General features: G+C 41.6%; 1 protein-coding gene across 1 annotated transcript; it reads left to right on the top strand.

Moving 5' to 3' along the window:
* Nucleotides 1-957: 957 nt before the first annotated feature.
* cpsf1 (cleavage and polyadenylation specific factor 1) lies at nt 958-16,483 on the top strand. The gene is made up of 38 exons (XM_035182146.2): nt 958-1,130; nt 2,412-2,577; nt 2,672-2,699; nt 2,805-2,938; nt 3,029-3,109; nt 3,226-3,377; nt 3,536-3,682; nt 3,808-3,947; nt 4,085-4,195; nt 4,299-4,392; nt 4,477-4,564; nt 5,360-5,509; nt 5,711-5,762; nt 5,860-5,933; nt 6,015-6,089; nt 6,185-6,265; nt 6,557-6,652; nt 6,762-6,944; nt 7,138-7,279; nt 7,373-7,551; nt 7,762-7,901; nt 8,840-9,020; nt 9,133-9,339; nt 9,472-9,561; nt 9,654-9,800; nt 9,906-10,058; nt 11,066-11,182; nt 11,463-11,553; nt 12,441-12,525; nt 13,146-13,287; nt 13,410-13,562; nt 14,231-14,407; nt 14,738-14,804; nt 14,897-14,944; nt 15,036-15,191; nt 15,825-15,954; nt 16,054-16,192; nt 16,269-16,483. Exons 2-38 carry the CDS (start codon nt 2,434-2,436, stop codon nt 16,314-16,316), a joined length of 4,422 nt encoding a protein of 1,473 aa, XP_035038037.1. The 5' UTR covers nt 958-1,130; nt 2,412-2,433; the 3' UTR covers nt 16,317-16,483.
* The last annotated feature ends 1,038 nt before the right edge of the window (nt 16,484-17,521 follow it).

Below are 17,521 nucleotides of genomic sequence, written 5' to 3'. Positions count from 1 at the left end.
GAAGTAACTAATAATATACTGTAGTCCAATAGGCACAGTGCCAGATAAGTTTCCAGATTCACCAATTTAAATGATCATGATAAATGGGTATCCTGTGTTGACATAGTGAAGATATTTTTAATACACGTCTTATATCTTTTGTGGCGTTCTTTCACGTAACTAAGTGGAAGTGTAAAAAACTATGCCAAAAATAGGTTATGTCAAATTATCCCAAGGAACACGCATGAGAGGCTCCCAGGAATATGTTCCATCATTAAGGGTCGTCCTTGGCCGAGAAAAAAAAATGAGAACCTCTGTTATAGTCGTAACTACCAACCTAAGTGGCACCCTTGTACTCAATAAGTATAATTCAGCTTTACTTTAAAAGCTTATGTTTTCTTAAACAGAGTGTAATTTAAGCACACCATTGTTTTTAATCAAATATTTGTAGGGAAGAAGTCAAGTCTGTGACTTGAATTGATGAGACACTAATGTGATGAAGAGGAGGAAAGAGACGCTTCATCTGTCGTGTTCCCCGACAATCAAGTCCCAGTCCAATCAATGTTCAGCTTATTCAATTTCATTACACCGCATTTTCTATTAATGAATAGAGTTGATCAGATGCTTCTATGGGTTGCAAGAACAAAGACTTTGAATTTCATAATTGAAAAAAAAAACTGTTTATTTTTTCCTTATGCTAAATTGCAGCAAATAGTCTGAAATTCAACTACCCCTCGCTTTGCATCGGGATCCATGGTGGATCTGCAGCCTCTTGGAGTCTTTGTTTTTAATAAATCTGGGTTGCTATCTTTAATTAATGAAATAAAGCTGATAACTTAAAACATGAACATTTTTATACGGCTGTCTCCATCTACCCTGATATACAAGACAATGAATAACCGAATATTTTCCAGTTTTTCTCAACAACAAAAAATTATTTCAAACTGTGGTGGCAGCAACGCGTATCGGAGGAGCTAATCTACCGGAAATGGAAAAGCGTAAGAAGAAGAAAAAGCAGCACCCTCGCGTAGCCACAACACTGCACGACAGCTAACTGCTAGCTTAGCAGGCTACATCAAAGTATGATATCCTAAATGTGAACAGAGGAAGGAACAATAAAGCTTCAGACTCTTATAACGTGTTTGATATAGGTACGTTAACACGTTTAAGTCATGTTTTGCAAATAAATTATAAAAGCTCGGGTGCAGACGTTTTGCTAGCTACAGTAGCACCTCGCTAACATCGCTAACGTTACCCGGCATATCCATACATTCGTTATCCGATGCTAACTGTTAGCTGTGCTGCAGGCACACATTGGTCATGACAACATTTCTGTGTTGCTGGTTGCATGTTCCATAAGTTTAAATTATCCATCAGAATGTGGGCTGATTATCTCATTTAGCAGACTAACGTCAACGCTACATTTAGAACATTATAAGCTAGCTAGCGTTTATGTATCACGGGGGCATCTTTACCACAGTGCCATTTATTCTCAAAGAGTCACAGGTAAGAATAGTTTGATACAGGGGCTTTCAAAGTGTGAGACCGGGGCCTCCCCTCTGTCAGAGGTTGGAAAATGCGCCCTTTCATCCCACCTTAGTGTGTTTTGTTTACTTGATTTGTTTTGCTAGTTTACTTGCTTAGTTTCACTTGTTTACATGTTTAGTTTACAGCGCCAAAAACTTGAATGTTTATGTCCACAGGCTTTTATTAGTTTCCGACTCTGTTTAAGCGGAAATAATATGATCTCCCTATGAAATGCATTAACTAATGTTAAACTTTTCCCATTAACTGAGTCGCTCCTGTGGGAGACCCGCCTCCCACTTTGAACCTCGGCTATAATGTAGCATGTAATGAAGTATAATTTTGTACAGCAGTCTGAGAGCAGTAGACATTAAGACGTTTACTGGATTGGTGATGTTAAAGCACGAGCATATAACAGAATCTAAACGTTTCATGAATGTTTGAGTCATGAACTTGCAATTCATTCATCTCACGATTCACCAATGAACTTAATTTCATTCCAGCATGGTTTCACATTACTTGCCAGTTACCACCAACCACTCTGATTCAAGTGACGTGAATTTGTTTATGAAGAGTATTTAAAAACCACAAGAGTTGAGGCAAAGTGCTGTAATTGTGCAATGGACAAGGATTAAGGATTAACAATTATCGTAGCAAAAAGTAAACAAACAAAAAGTTCTGTACAATCATGACTAACAAAAGCAACACAACGATGGATAAAAAGATAGAGACACAATCTTTAGAAAAGAAAAAACACAAATGCTTTGATGATAAGTTAAAAAAACTAAGATACATTCAAATAATGACAGACATGGAGAAAAGAATAAATATTTGGTAAATCATAATTGTTTATACTGAACAGTGGCAAAAGTGTTGAGGTCTTGACTTGAATATTCTCCCCATGTCAGAGGCTGAGAGCGATCGTCCAGGATGTATGCTGTGTACAGGCAAGCCCACACCCCCACTGCAGTGGAGTTTTCTGTCTACTGCAACTTTATATCCAGTAAGGAGAAGAACTTGGTCGTTGCAGGAACATCTCAACTCTTTGTCTACAGGATCATCCACGATGTTGAGGTAAATGTGTCTCCTCTTGGTTTGTTTCTCTATTTAAGTTTTGAAATATACGCTGTAATTGTTTCGTGTGTTAAATGTCATTTCATCATTTCAGAGTACATCAAAGGCTGACAAATCTGCAGGTAAGTCTGGGCATCAAGCTTAAAGCGAGCATAATGAACTACTAATATGTTACATAAACTTGCATGAGTGTTTTTGCAATCCAACTTAAATCTGTCCTCCTACAGATTCTAAATCTCGTAAGGAGAAGCTGGAGCAGGTGGCGTCCTTTTCTCTCTTTGGAAATGTTATGTCCATGGCCAGTGTGCAGCTCTCGGGCTCCAACAGAGATGCACTCCTTCTCAGTTTCAAAGATGCCAAGGTATGGCCGTCTCAGCTGTCCACTGACTGAATGTTAAAATTGGTAAAATAGTTCTTAACTGACTTACTGATTTGTTTGTTGTTTCACCAGTTGTCTGTCGTGGAGTATGACCCTGGGACACATGACCTCAAGACGCTGTCTCTTCATTACTTTGAGGAACCAGAACTCAGAGTATGTAGCAACACGAACACAGATAACATTTGATGTATCTTTCTGAGTTAAGCTAAATGTTTATGTGCAGAAAGTGAATTATTTATTACTAATTGGGTCTCTTGTTCAATTTTCAGGATGGTTTTGTACAAAATGTACACATACCCATGGTTCGCGTAGATCCAGAGAATCGCTGTGCTGTCATGCTTGTGTATGGCACCCAACTTGTGGTGTTGCCGTTCAGAAAGGACACTCTAACTGATGAGCAGGAGGGTGGAGTCGGAGAAGGGTACGCCTGCATCCTCTCCTATACGTTGTGGTTATTGGTGTTTTTAAGTATCTGAGCGGCATCTGTGCCTTTTAAAACTAACCTTTTCCACTTTTAATCTTGCGATAAAGTCGTCTGGCCATGCTGAATACAACACTGTCTCTGTATCTCACCTCCAGACCTAAATCCAGCTTCCTACCCAGCTACATCATTGATGTCCGTGAGCTAGACGAGAAGCTGCTAAACATCATTGACATGAAGTTTCTGCATGGCTACTATGAGCCTACGCTGCTCACCCTGTTTGAGCCCAACCAGACATGGCCTGGGTCAGTCCAACACACCACCAGATAGGATGCAAACGTTTTGTTTTTATTTGACATTCTGAGCCGCTAACAAGAGTGAGCTTCTGTTTTGGTTCAGCGTTTAACTTCTCTGTGTGTCACTTTGCCAGACGTGTTGCTGTACGTCAGGACACTTGCAGCATCGTCGCCATCTCCCTCAACATCATGCAAAAGGTCCATCCTGTCATTTGGTCTCTCAGTAATCTGCCCTTTGACTGTACGCAAGTTATGGCTGTTCCCAAACCCATCGGTGAGTGGAGGGAATTAAAAGTTCCCACTTTGCCATAAAGATAATTTCTGTTAGACAGTGTGAGATCTAAGTTGACACTATATGAGGGAGTGTGTTGTGTTGTTAATGTGTGCTGATCACTTGTGAAATCTTTGTAGGTGGTGTGGTGGTGTTTGCTGTGAATTCATTGCTGTATTTGAACCAGAGTGTTCCACCATATGGAGTTTCTCTCAATACTCAAACAGCGGGGACCACAGCCTTCCCACTGCGTAAGCATTAGGACCTGAACACACTCACATGTACTATATTCACCTTGGCCACATACATACACTGTTTGATATTTGTTGACATCCATGCGTTTTGGTTTTGCAGGTTTACAGGATGAAGTGAGGATCACACTGGACTGTTCCCAGTCAGATTTTATTGCCTATGATAAGATGGTCATCTCTTTGAAAGGAGGAGAAATGTGAGTATTTGTCATTACAAATATAACAGGAACAACGTTGATAGTTTATGATTCTTCTCTGACTATTCTCTTGTTGTCTTGCAGTTATGTGTTAACCCTCATTACTGATGGCATGAGGAGTGTGCGGGCGTTCCACTTCGACAAAGCCGCTGCCAGCGTCCTGACAACTTGTGTAAGTTCTGCTTGTAGCTGTGAGCAAACACGGTCGGATGATGCAGACACAGTCATACAAACACGAAAGTCAGGAGGTATTGAGGCTGTATGAAACGATGGAACCATCACTTTCCACATATACGTCCGTGCATCCTTTACATTGGTGTGGTTGTTAAGCAAAACATCCACTAGAGGGCGACGCAGAGTTTAGGGTTGAAAACAACAAGCATGCTAACGGTGAAGGAGGTTGTGAAAATATTGATTGTAAACGTTGGTGCTCCAACTTATCAACTCACAGAGTCTCTCCACAAAAAGTTCTGCCACTGTTGAAATTTCTTCCTTGTGTCTTATTGTTGTTTTGTTTGAACGGTTGGCTACACTGCCCCCAATGATTTCCAGTGGTACTGCTCCATTTCGTCTCTTTGTCAATATTCATACGCTCTTAGAAGACAGAAAAGGAACACAAAGTACGGACAGATGGCTCAGTCTGTTTCCCTCTCTAACAATGAGAATAAATTAGCCATTGGAGTTTAGTGACAGCTGGTTTGAAGGTACCGGTACTTTAATATTATAGAATTAACCACTTATACACCAAAGAGTTAGCAGAGCAGTGAGATAAACAAAGAAAGTTGATTAAAAACTCTTCAGGCTTTACCCAAAACCAATAGATAGGTTATTATGTGTGACATTTGAAGATATAAAATCAAAATTGAATATACTGTATACTATAGTAATCCGCCTCTAGAGGATTAAGATACTGTACGTAGACAGTCTGTAGAACTGATGCCTCATGCTGTGGGCTTGACTCCTCTAGATGGTGACCATGGAGCCAGGCTACCTTTTCCTCGGTTCCCGCCTCGGAAACTCTCTGCTCCTGAAATACACAGAGAAACTTCAGGAGACGCCACCAGAGGAGGGCAGCGAAAATCAGGACCAGGAAACAGAGATGGATAAAGACAAACAGGTAACTCAGTGATATGGAAAATGTGACTTTTTATACATTTTGGGGTTCACTTTATTTTCATTTGCTTTATGCTTTTCTATCACAGCAGTTAGTTTGGTTAAGGCATGTGTCAGTTTTCCAATTAACACTTTGTACTTTGAAGGATTCCTGTTTTGTTTGACAGCTTTTCATCGACACATTCTTTGTTCTAATGAATTCCAGGAGGAGCCACCGAGCAAAAAGAAGCGAGTCGAATCTTCCACCAACTGGACAGGTACGTTCAAGTTTGATTATATGTGCCAGAAATATGTGTGTGATCTGCCAATCTCTCCATGTTTGTATATTATTTGATAATATCTTTGTTTTGACAGATGAGGTGGATGAGATTGAAGTGTATGGAAGCGAGGCCCAGTCAGGCACTCAGCTGGCCACCTACTCCTTTGAGGTAGTAAATCCAAAGCTTTTTACTGCTTTGTATGTAATTGCAGATCTGTGTGGAATGTGATGGGTTTGTCTGTGGTTACAGGTTTGTGACAGCATACTCAACATTGGACCTTGTTCGAATGCCTCCATGGGGGAACCTGCTTTCTTGTCAGAAGAGGTACAGACATTTGTAAAAGTTCTCTGTGGCGCTGCTGATGTACCAGCAGAGAATTGTACTGGATATCACTGACTTTGATTCTCTCCTACCCACAGTTCCAGAACAACCCTGAGCCTGACCTGGAGGTTGTAGTTTGCTCTGGTAACGGCAAGAATGGTGCACTGTCTGTACTTCAGGTAAACCCTCCCCATTTAGCCGGGCTGTTGTTTTTAATGCATGTGTGCTTAGATTAGTGTATGCATGATTGTTGTTTCTGCACCGTCCTAAAACCTGCAGTCGTGAGGACCACGGTGCTATAGAAAGTCTGGGTCTACCAGGGCTGCCTCAGAGATCGACGGAGTAGCCTGTAAAAAACGCAGATACAAGTTGAGACACTTCAATAAAACACAGCACACAGTCTTGTTTGTGTTTTATCATTATTTCTCTTTCTTTCAAATGCGTTTAATGTGTTTGCATTCTGTTTTCAGAGAAGCATCCGACCCCAGGTCGTCACTACATTCGAGCTGCCAGGTTGCCATGACATGTGGACGGTCATCTCAAGTGAGGTCAAGGAAGACAAAAAAGTACTGAGTATTAATAGTTTAAGGTTTTCACTAATCAATGATCACAATGTTCAAAAATGTGTAGTGGCACTTTTGTTTTGCTGTAAGATGTTTCCTGGTCCTTTCCCAGGCTGTAAAGTCAGCTGATGAGTCAGAGGAGGGAGGAGAGACGGAGAACAGTGAGGATGGTGAAGAGGGAGAAAAAGAGAAGGAGGAGAAGGAGAAAGACGAGGAGGAGAAGACGGAGCCCCCCATGGAGGACGATAAGAAGAAGCACGGCTTCCTCATTCTAAGCAGAGAAGATTCGACTATGGTAAAAACTTACATCATGACACAACCGATTATAATCTATATTAGAACGAGAATTTAAATGAATACATTTTAATATGAAATAGAAAAAATAAAGTTTTGAAAAGAAGTTTTATGCTGAATTGTCGGGAAACTAAAACCTGTCTTTTTCATACTCTGGACATTGTCTAATGTATCTTGGCTGCATTTTTGTGCAGATCCTTCAGACTGGTCAGGAGATCATGGAGCTGGACACCAGCGGTTTTGCCACCCAGGGACCCACCGTGTTCGCTGGAAACATAGGTGACAACAAGTACATCATCCAAGTGTCACCCATGGGTATTAGACTGCTGGAAGGAGGTAAAATGAGGAAAAACAATTGGCATAAGTCAGAAATAATTGGATTTTACATATGTGTTTCACTCTCATGCTTCTTTTCCAATCTGATTTCAGTCACACAGCTCCACTTTATCCCAGTGGACCTGGGCTCTCCCATAGTGCACTGCTCTGTGGCCGACCCTTTTGTGGTAATCATGACGGCAGATGGAGTAGTCACCATGTTCGTGCTGAAGATCGACTCGTACATGGGGAAGACACATCGGCTGGCTCTGCAGAAACCACATATCCCCACTGTGAGTAGATCATGCTCATCAGTCTTTACAACAGGGTTTTATTGACCAAACACGCCCCCCGGCTGGCAAAAGTAGTTTCAATATTGTCACTAATTAGATTTCTGCAGTATCAATATCCAAATGAAGCACAGTAGTAAACTCACATATCTGGAAACTGGTCTTCTAAAATGCTTTTTTTTAACTTGTCTAAAACTGCTTCTCGTTCCTCAGCAATCACGTGTGATCACACTGTGTGCCTACCGAGACATAAGCGGCATGTTCACCACGGAAAACAAAGTGAACTGCTCCGTCAAAGAGGACACCGTCATCAGGAGTCAGTCTGAGACAGAGACCATCATCCAGGACCTCAGGTAAGAATTTGCATCACCTCCTTAACCAATTAAGACCTAAAAACAAAAAACAAACTCTAAAACATTGTTTGAAAACAACCATCTAAAATCTGAGGATTTGCTGACCAGCTAACAGAATGGCCACTGTTTACAAAAACAGTATGTGTGAACACAAATGTCCGAGTGAGAGCCTCTGGGGTTTCTCCGCCTGGCCTCCTAGTAGAAAGTCCCCAGAAAGTCCGGAGTAGACAATCTGAGAACACAGCAGGAGAACCACTGCAGAATTCACAGCGAGCGAGGAAGGGGGTTGATGACGCTTCTAACACGCAACAGACGCAAAAAAGAAACGGAAACAAAGGATGAAAAAGCATGGCCATACACGTAAAAGACAAAGAGTTTTTAGTGATAAAAGCAGACGCTTGTGTCGATGTGCTCTATACAAAATCACGTGATCTCTGCAGTGGAATTAATACGTTACATTCAGTCTTTGCCTGCTGCGCCACCGCTCACCTGAATTCTGCAGAGAATTTGTTGCTATTGTGAACGCGTCAGAAAATCTTGCGGCTGCGTTGTGCATGTCTTAATCTTCTTCATTATTTTCATTGTTGTTTTTCGTCAATGAAACACTGCTTCAATATTGTTACTTTCACTTGGATCGCCTGCCCTCGTCTACAATCAAAACATTTTTGCAGGCTAAGAGGGCTAACAAACAAACTACATTTCCCATAATGCAATTCACATTTCCCACGTCAGCGAATCACAATGCTTTTCATCAGTCACATGTATTAAAAATGATGACATTGTGGATGAGTTGAACACGTCTCATCTGGCCTGAAAGGGACCTTGCACCCAGTCTTTAAGTTATATACACGCAGGTCTCATCCAGTCTACATAGGTTGATCAATCTTACGACTAGTTGTTAGATGTTGTATTCATGTGAGGACTGGTTGTCGCTGCAGTAACGTGGTGGATGACGAGGAGGAAATGCTGTATGGAGACTCCAATGCCAACGCAGAGAATACAAAGGATGAAATGGGCCGCAGCTACATGGCACACACACATTTTGGAAGTGAGGGGGGATCGATGAAAGCAGAGCCCACACACTGGTGCATAATCATCAGAGAGAATGGTGTCATGGAGGTATGGTGTATATATGTAATATCTTAAGAGTATATAAAGTATTATTAGTGACACGATAACATTTTTGCTGAAAACACACATTTTTTTCATGATCCTTTCTTTGTGCGTTCAGATTTACCAGCTGCCGGACTGGAGCTTGGTCTTCCTGGTGAAGAACTTCCCAGTTGGTCAGAGGGTGCTGGTTGACAGTTCCTCTGGCCAATCAGCAGCACAGGGGGAGGGCAAAAAGGAAGAAGTAACACGACAGGGAGAGATCCCGTTAGTCAAAGAGGTGTCTTTGATTTCCCTTGGCAACAATCACAGCAGACCGTATTTACTGGTGAGTTTCTACTTTCATTTTCCCCTATGTTTGTTTGTGTTTCAGTTGATTTAAGTGCTTCATAAAAAAAAAAAACCTAATTAGATTTAAAAAAAAGAAGAGAGCATTACAAAACTATTTCTTGTTTTCTAGGTTCATGTGGAACAGGAGCTTCTGATCTATGAAGCTTTCCCATACGATCAACAGCAGCCACAAAACAACCTGAAAGTCCGCTTTAAAAAGGTACGAGATACAGTATGAGGTGATACAGGTGGAGGAAATCAACCGAGCTTTGGATTAAGCAAATCTTAACAATGTCACTCTACTCTGCACAGGTGCCCCACAATATTAACTTTAGAGAAAAGAAAACAAAGCTGAAGAAAGATAAGAAGGCCGAGAGCGGCGCCGCCGAGGAGAGTTCAGCCGTGAAAAGTCGCATTGCAAGGTTCAGATACTTTGAGGACATTTCTGGATACTCAGGGGTAAGGAGGGCATTTTTTAAGAACACTTATTTCAGCATTCCTTCACCAACTTCCAGGGTCCATGTCGTATGTTGGATTAGTGAATTATTTTCCTTGTTGACACAGGTGTTCATCTGTGGTCCATCTCCACATTGGATGCTGGTCACGTCTCGGGGAGCAATGAGGCTGCACCCCATGACCATTGATGGCGCCATCGAGTCTTTCTCCCCCTTCCACAACATTAACTGCCCCAAAGGCTTCCTGTATTTCAACAAGCAGGTACACAGACACACCTTCTCACTTTGTCATGTTAATGTGTTGCTGTCAGAGCCTTCTCTTCTTTATCAGGTCTGGAAAACCTGATATTAAACACTCAGACATTAAACAAAAACACATTAAACATTAATTCTTAAAGGTTCCACACGGGTATGAATGATGAGAACTATGAATGATTTCAGTAGTTGTGATGTCATCATTATTATCTTGGACTTAATATTTTTGTCTTCAGAGGCTGTTAACTGTTAGACAGATTCTGAAACACAACGCGTCTCAAAATACTGAATGTTTCTTTCCACTCCCTCCCTCAGTTTATAAATGCAGGTATTATATAACCATTAAAACATTGAAAGAGATTTGATCACAATGGTACAAAAGAGACACTTCTCCATGATGCCTACTTCCAGGAGCTGCCGTATGGTAGTAGATCTGGTTTCGTGAAGCAGAATTCCATTATTGTAAATAAGACATACCTAAGGTAAACAAATGCTCTGCTGTTATTGTCAAACAAAGTTTTTGTGCATTGAGTTAAAAAAGAAAGTATGTATCTGGAGAGAAACAACTAAAGGTGTGTTTGATGCTTTGTTTCACATCTGCATGCACTTCCCTGAAATAATTGTGTTTCAGTAAAATGTAGCTTGTGTCTAGTGTCAACAATACTGTACAGGCGTTTATTTTTGGATATGAAAGTTACAATCGACTCAGATATTTTTGGGTCACGAGGAGAACTTCAACACAAATGCCTTTTTCAGCGGGTTTGTTTTGGATCTGTTCGTTTATCTGGATGATGTGTTGTTTTTTCCTTTTGTATATTTTTGGAATATGCATTGTATTTGACCTCCATTTTGCACATTTGGCATTTTTTCCAGCTCTTAATTGTCTCCATAAATGTCCTTGGTGCTCATCATAATCATTTAAACCTTCTGAAATCGTACATTTTTTCATCTAGTTTCTACTTCCTCAAACAGTTTTCTTTGTGTGTGTGTGTGTGTGTGTGTGTCTTCCCACAGGGGGAACTGAGGATCAGCGTGCTGCCCACATATCTGTCCTACGATGCCCCGTGGCCAGTCAGAAAAATCCCACTGAGGTGCACCGTCCACTACGTCTCCTACCACGTCGAATCTAAGGCAAGGCTCCGCTCACTCAGTGGCTTCAAAGCAGCGACGTGACACAAATTCAAGCTGAAACACACTCCCTGGATTCACACACCTCCACTTGCATAACCTGATGCAAAATAAAAGCGCATCGATCGGACTTCTTTGAAAAGTTGAAAGAGAAATCCCTCTGGCCTCAAACTTTTCTTACTGCGAGGGAGAGAGAGAGAAAAACCCAGTGAGGGTGACTTTGAAAGGATTAGTCTTTGATCTGAAGTTTTTGTATGTGACTGTGGATTTTCCCCCCTCTTAGGTGTATGCTGTGTGTACCAGCATAAAAGAGCCCTGCACTCGCATCCCCAGGATGACTGGAGAGGAAAAGGAGTTCGAAACCATAGATCGAGGTCAGACGTTCACACACCCTGTTGGTCTGACATGTCCCCACAATCCTATCAGATGAATTTAAGTACTTCATCAACACGTGTTTACTTCAATGTTACCGATGCAGTGATCTGAATGGATTGATGTTTATTGTTTATAATTATTATTTTTTCATCATGCAAAATATGGATTGATACTGCTACTACTTGATTTGATATCAGCAAACTGTTTCAACATTTTAAGGTACTTTTAGATAATTATAGTGTCTTTGTCTGGTGTTTATTTTAGCAAAGAAGTTCAATAGTTAGTAAATTACTTTTAGCGAACTATTTGTATTAGCTAACCATTTGAAAAGTTTGTACATTACTTTTACCTAACCATTTCAATGATTTTGAAGTTAATTCATATTTTTTAGCTATTTCAACTATTTCGCTCTTTGACAACTTTGTTAATTACTTTTAGCAAACTATTAATATTAACTACATTAACTATTCACTGTAAGCTATTTGAAAAAATGTATCAATAATTATTTCAGGTATTTATCCATTTAGCTATTTGAAAAATAGCTAAATAGCTAACTAATTCAACTTGTACATTTCTTTAAAGCTTTTCAGTAAACAATTTCAGTTTTTTGTAAAAAATATTTAATGACATTTTAGCTGCTGTTTCAAACATTAATGCTTTTCTATCCCAACTTTTAAATTAGTTTCTGTTAACTAGTTCAACCATCAACCATTTTCAACCCCATGTTTAGACTTTTGTGATCACGTCTAACCATCTGTAGATTACTGATATGACTGCTGCTGTGACAATACATTCACTGAAGATCAGCATTGCATGAATTTCTGAAACTGTTATTTCCCTTTTATCTGCAATATCTTACTGACACTTCTGTACTGTCGTCCTGCAGATGAACGTTACATTAATCCTCAGCAGGAGAGGTTCTCCATCCAGCTCATCTCTCCAGTCAGCTGGGAGACCATTCCCAACACACGGTAAAAGCTGTTTTCTTTATACATCGTTACCCTTTTGAACAACAAGAGAAAATCTACAGTGTTGCCTGGTTTTAATAGACATTAGGGACCTATTGATAAAGAGGCAGCATTGTTTTCTCATTTTCTCTGGAGCAGGTTGTCCTGCACACTTTGAGCTGGGAGTTTTTCATATGGTTAGAAGATTACTGACAAATGGATTCATATTTTATGTTTCTTTATTGTTATATGAATATGTTGAGTATTTAGATTTTTGCTAACTATCATCAAGTGGTTGTGGTTTGTGACAAACAGTTTTTAACACTGCAAGCTGAATTTTTCCCAACTAAACTACTGGGCTCATAATTGTCACTGTCTGGATCCAATTACAGATATTCTAGTATTTTAAAATGAAAACAAATGTAGATGGTTTTCTTCAAGCATATACGAATGACCTCAGGTGTGTGTATTGGACTTTGAGAACTGAAATGTAACTGATCACATGCTGTTTTCTCAATGGTGTCTTTCCCTGTATCTGCCTCCTATCAAATAATGGCAACATGTCAGAAGAACCAACACAGGAACACGTAAACTGTTCGATGGAAGCCGGTGTATGAGTGACTACTCCTCTGTGTCTACATTAGGATCGACCTGGAGGAGTGGGAGCATGTGACCTGTATGAAGACGGTGGCCCTGAGGAGTCAGGAGACAGTGTCTGGCCTGAAGGGCTACGTGGCAGCAGGGACCTGCCTGATGCAGGGGGAGGAGGTCACCTGCAGGGGCCGGGTGAGCAGCACATAGGGTTTCTGTAAAAGGGGTTCACAGAGGCCACATCTGACGAAAATACGACATTGAAGTGCTTTTTTAAGCTGTACTGACTCAAATTCTCTTTTGTTTCTTGTGTTCAGATTTTTATCATGGACGTGATTGAAGTTGTGCCGGAGCCAGGCCAGCCCCTCACCAAGAACAAGTTCAAAGTGCTGTATGAGAAGGAACAGAAGGGGCCGGTGACGGCTCTGTGTCACTGCAACGGATACCTGGTCTCAGCCATCGGACAGAAGGTCTCACCATCACAGCATCTGCACTTCACTTATCTGGAAACCATAAAAACACTGCTGTCTCACATTGTGTCCAACTACAGACCAATACTAAAACTGGAATTGAAATGCTAAAAGTACACCTACAAATGGGTGTGTGGATGTTTGGCCAGAACTTGTGATGACCTAACATAATATTGAAAAAAAAGTGTTAATAACTTTCTTTATATAGCTTCATTTTAATGTTTTAAAGTTACATAGCGCTTTAAGTCCAAAAATATCAATCATAGTTTCAACTATACAATAAAAGAAGAGATTTAAAAGAAAGTTCTGAGTTTACCTGCCTGAGATCTCCAGGCAGCTGAGGAGCCCGGTCATGATTTCAGACCAGTTCTTATAGGAAATCAGGCTAATTAGGGGTTAGCAGATCTCAGATATAGGCAGAAGCCTGATCGTTCAAGGCTCTTGTTTTACTTGTTTTAAGTCTGTGTTTAAATCCTGCCAGCAGTGATTTGTATAAGTTGTGTAATCTTTGTATGTTTTTTTTTGTGCTGATTTGCTGCCGAATTTAATTTTGCTGTCTCAGTTGGGCAAAGCAGGTCCGCATCACTTTGCTCACTTGAGCATCAAAAGGTCAGAATCGGTCAGAATCAAAAATGACTCCGAGGTCAATGGCCTCTGTGTCCCTGCAGATCTTCCTATGGGTCCTGAAGGACAACGACCTGACAGGCATGGCCTTCATCGACACTCAGCTCCACATCCACCAGATGTTCAGCATCAAGAACTTCATCCTGGCCGCCGACCTGATGAAGAGCATCTCGCTGCTGCGCTACCAGGAGGAGAGCAAGACGCTGTCGCTCGTCAGCAGGGTGAGTGACTTACACTGTTGATGCAGACAAACTGATAAAACACCCTGTCGATTGAATTCAGAGCCACAGGGTTGACGTTGGGTGAGTTTACAAACAAGCAGGTCTCCATTCAGGAGCAGAGGCAGATCAACTACCCTGTGGGCTGTTGTACAAGCAGTGGAGTGTTCATTGATTAAGCTGTACAAGTGGGTATTGACGGCGTGTCTCCTGTGGGTGTTAATCTCCAGTGGAGTTCATCTTGACGAGAGCAGTTCTGGCAGCAGGAGACAATTCTGGGACTGGAGCTGCCCTCGTTTAAATGTAACTGTTTTCTTCTTGTTCCGGCACCAGGATGCAAAGCCCCTGGAGGTTTACAGCATTGAATTCATTGTGGATAACAACCAGCTCGGATTCCTGGGTAATTTGTGATGCCCTTTGGAAGAGAATTCAGTTCAAACATCATATCAAATCCTCCCTTTCTAATTCATTTTTCTTCTCTTATTCTTTCAGTGTCTGATCGCTACCAGAACCTCTATGTATATATGTATTTACCAGAAGGTAACTAGAGGATGGAGCTACATACTTACACCTCATGTAACCCAGTAACAAATACACATCCAGTCATGCAATTTGCTGAATGTGTTTGCAGCTAAAGAGAGCTTCGGAGGAATGCGTTTGCTGAGGCGAGCGGACTTCAACGCTGGAGCTAACATTAACACTTTCTGGCGGATGCCGTGCAGAGGAGCGCTAGACGCCGGCAGCAAGAAGTCTCTGACCTGGGACAACAAGCACATCACGTGGTTTGGTAAGAAATGTCTGCCGGGTAGGGTATGTGAGGAGGGGTAGTCCCTGTCCAGTGAGGTTAGCAGGGTCGGGTTGGATTGCGAAGTGTGATTGCGGACACAAGTGGCCAAAATATGCTTTCCATAGGGTGTCTGGGTTCACTCTTAGAGATTGGGTGATTGGGAGTTCAGACATTTGGATGGAGCTCAGAATGGGTCTGCTGCTTTCGCAACGAAAGGAGCCTGTAGATGTGGTTCGGGCATCTGATTAGGACGCCTTCCATTAGAGGTCTGAACGCAGGGTTGATTCCTCTGATTGCTTTGTGACCTCACACACAGTACAGTACCGTACATACCCATGTTAGGTCAAATTCTACCTGTCTGTCCAGGACGGTAGAACCTCATGCATGTTTTGAGGGACCACCGATGCTGTAGGAGGGAGTGACAGCAACAGTGAGGCAAAGCGCGCTGCACATGATCATTTTTTATGAAACTGTTTTTGTCAGACATTTGTTGGGCATTGTTCGATCTAATAAAAAAATTATATATATATAAGTTGAGAAAAACTGTTTCATTCAACTTTTGTACATCACATGAAATTGTGGGACTGAAATCCTCTTCATATACTCATGTGTTTATCATGTGTGTTCCCACAGCAACCTTAGACGGAGGAGTTGGTTTGCTGCTGCCCATGCAGGAGAAGACGTACAGACGACTGCTGATGTTACAGAATGCTCTCAACACAATGCTGCCTCATCACGCTGGTCTAAACCCAAAGGCCTTCAGGTTCACATCTGCTCATCAGTGTTCTACTGGTCACATATTTAGATTAACACACACGTGTAAGTTTGATCTTTTAATCGACTTGTGTATTTTTTGGTTTAGAATGCTGCACAGTGACAGACGGTGCCTGCAGAACACTGTGAGGAACATCCTGGACGGAGAACTCCTCAACAAGTACCTGTACCTCAGCACCATGGAGCGCAGTGAGCTGGCCAAAAAGATCGGAACCACTCAGGACATAGTACGAACCACACTCACTGCTAACACAACAGAGAATGCATTCAGGCTTGTTTCCTCATTTCATCTTCTCTCTCCAGATCCTGGACGACCTTCTGGAGATCGACAGAGTAACAGCTCATTTCTGAGCCACATTCCCACGTCTCGTCCACCCTCATGTCAAGTGGAAACCATGTTTTGTTATGATCATCTCTGTGAAATCCTTGTTTGTTTTTCTTACTTGTTGAACAAAAACAGATGGCAGTTGTGTTTTCTTAGAATATTTTGTATAAAAAAAAAATCGGTGAAATCATGACACAAGGCTGGTTGTTTTTAATGTGTTCACATCGAGCGATTAAGACACGAGTACTTCTCAAACAGGAGGTAGAAGATTTTATTAAAGGTTAAAACAGAGATCATTTGGTGAGGTCACATGTTGACGTTGCAACCAATGAGCAGTCAGTATGCATTACAACATTATTGCCTCTGCCAAGGAGATGGTTTGTTCGTCTGTCAGCAGGATTACTCAAGAACTCAAGAACTGAACTGATTTCTATGAAATCTTTTGAAGCCCCATCGGCCCCCTTCGTCAAAGCTTCACTCCAAAACACGTACGTTCATTGACAACTGCTAGAAGACGACTTTTCTGTGACTCGCTAACTTCTGGTCATCGTCTCTGCTTCAGCGATGTATGTCTCTCTGACTTAAGACAGTAGTCGTACACAGTGAGAGCAAGGGTTAGTGACAGAAAGGTACACCAGCGAATCAATTAATTTGATAGGAATGAATTTGTATTTTTGATTTTTTTCAGTTTTATGTCCATCGTGTGTTAAAAATGTCATCAACCCACCTCCAGGGGACCACCAACCCTGCCTTTAACGTAGCAAAACAGGGCGTTTGCTTTGGCGGAGGTACATGCTCTCTGAGTTCACTTCTAGTTACATCAGCACTCATGGGTTCGGCCCACACCCATCGATGATGCAACACACTCACTTAAGCTGCTTTCAGACATGCACCAGACTCTGGGAGGGGGTTGATGACGTTTCAAACGCGCGACAGACGCAAAAAAGAAAAACAAATATCTCCCGGTGAAAAGGCGAAGTCATACACGTAGAAGACACATACAAAGTGTCTGGGTGCTGTAAACAAAATCACATGATCTCAGCAGCGGAGTAAATACGTCACTTCCTGTCTCTGCCTGCTTCACTTGGCTGCTCCACCTCTTGCCTGAATAATGCAAACGGTTTTGTTGCTGTTGTGAACGCGTCTGTGCCGAAAACCTCCCGCTGTGTTGTGAATGTGTGAAAAGCAAACTCTGGGCTAACTCTGTAGCCAACTCACAGGATTTTACCGG

This window comes from Hippoglossus stenolepis, chromosome 17 (assembly GCF_022539355.2).
Source record: "Hippoglossus stenolepis isolate QCI-W04-F060 chromosome 17, HSTE1.2, whole genome shotgun sequence".
NCBI lineage: Eukaryota > Metazoa > Chordata > Actinopteri > Pleuronectiformes > Pleuronectidae > Hippoglossus > Hippoglossus stenolepis.
Note: the sequence above shows the minus strand (reverse complement) of the source record. Positions and strands in the feature narration are given on the sequence as shown.

Coding starts and splice junctions, on each gene's coding strand:
- cpsf1 (XM_035182146.2), top strand. CDS start 2,434: ATGTATGCTGTGTACAGGCAAGCCCACACCCCCACTGCAGTGGAGTTT. Junction 6,653..6,761: donor AGGTCAAGGAAGACAAAAAA/GTACTGAGTATT, acceptor GTCCTTTCCCAG/GCTGTAAAGTCAGCTGATGA. Junction 11,183..11,462: donor CCTACCACGTCGAATCTAAG/GCAAGGCTCCGC, acceptor CCCCCCTCTTAG/GTGTATGCTGTGTGTACCAG.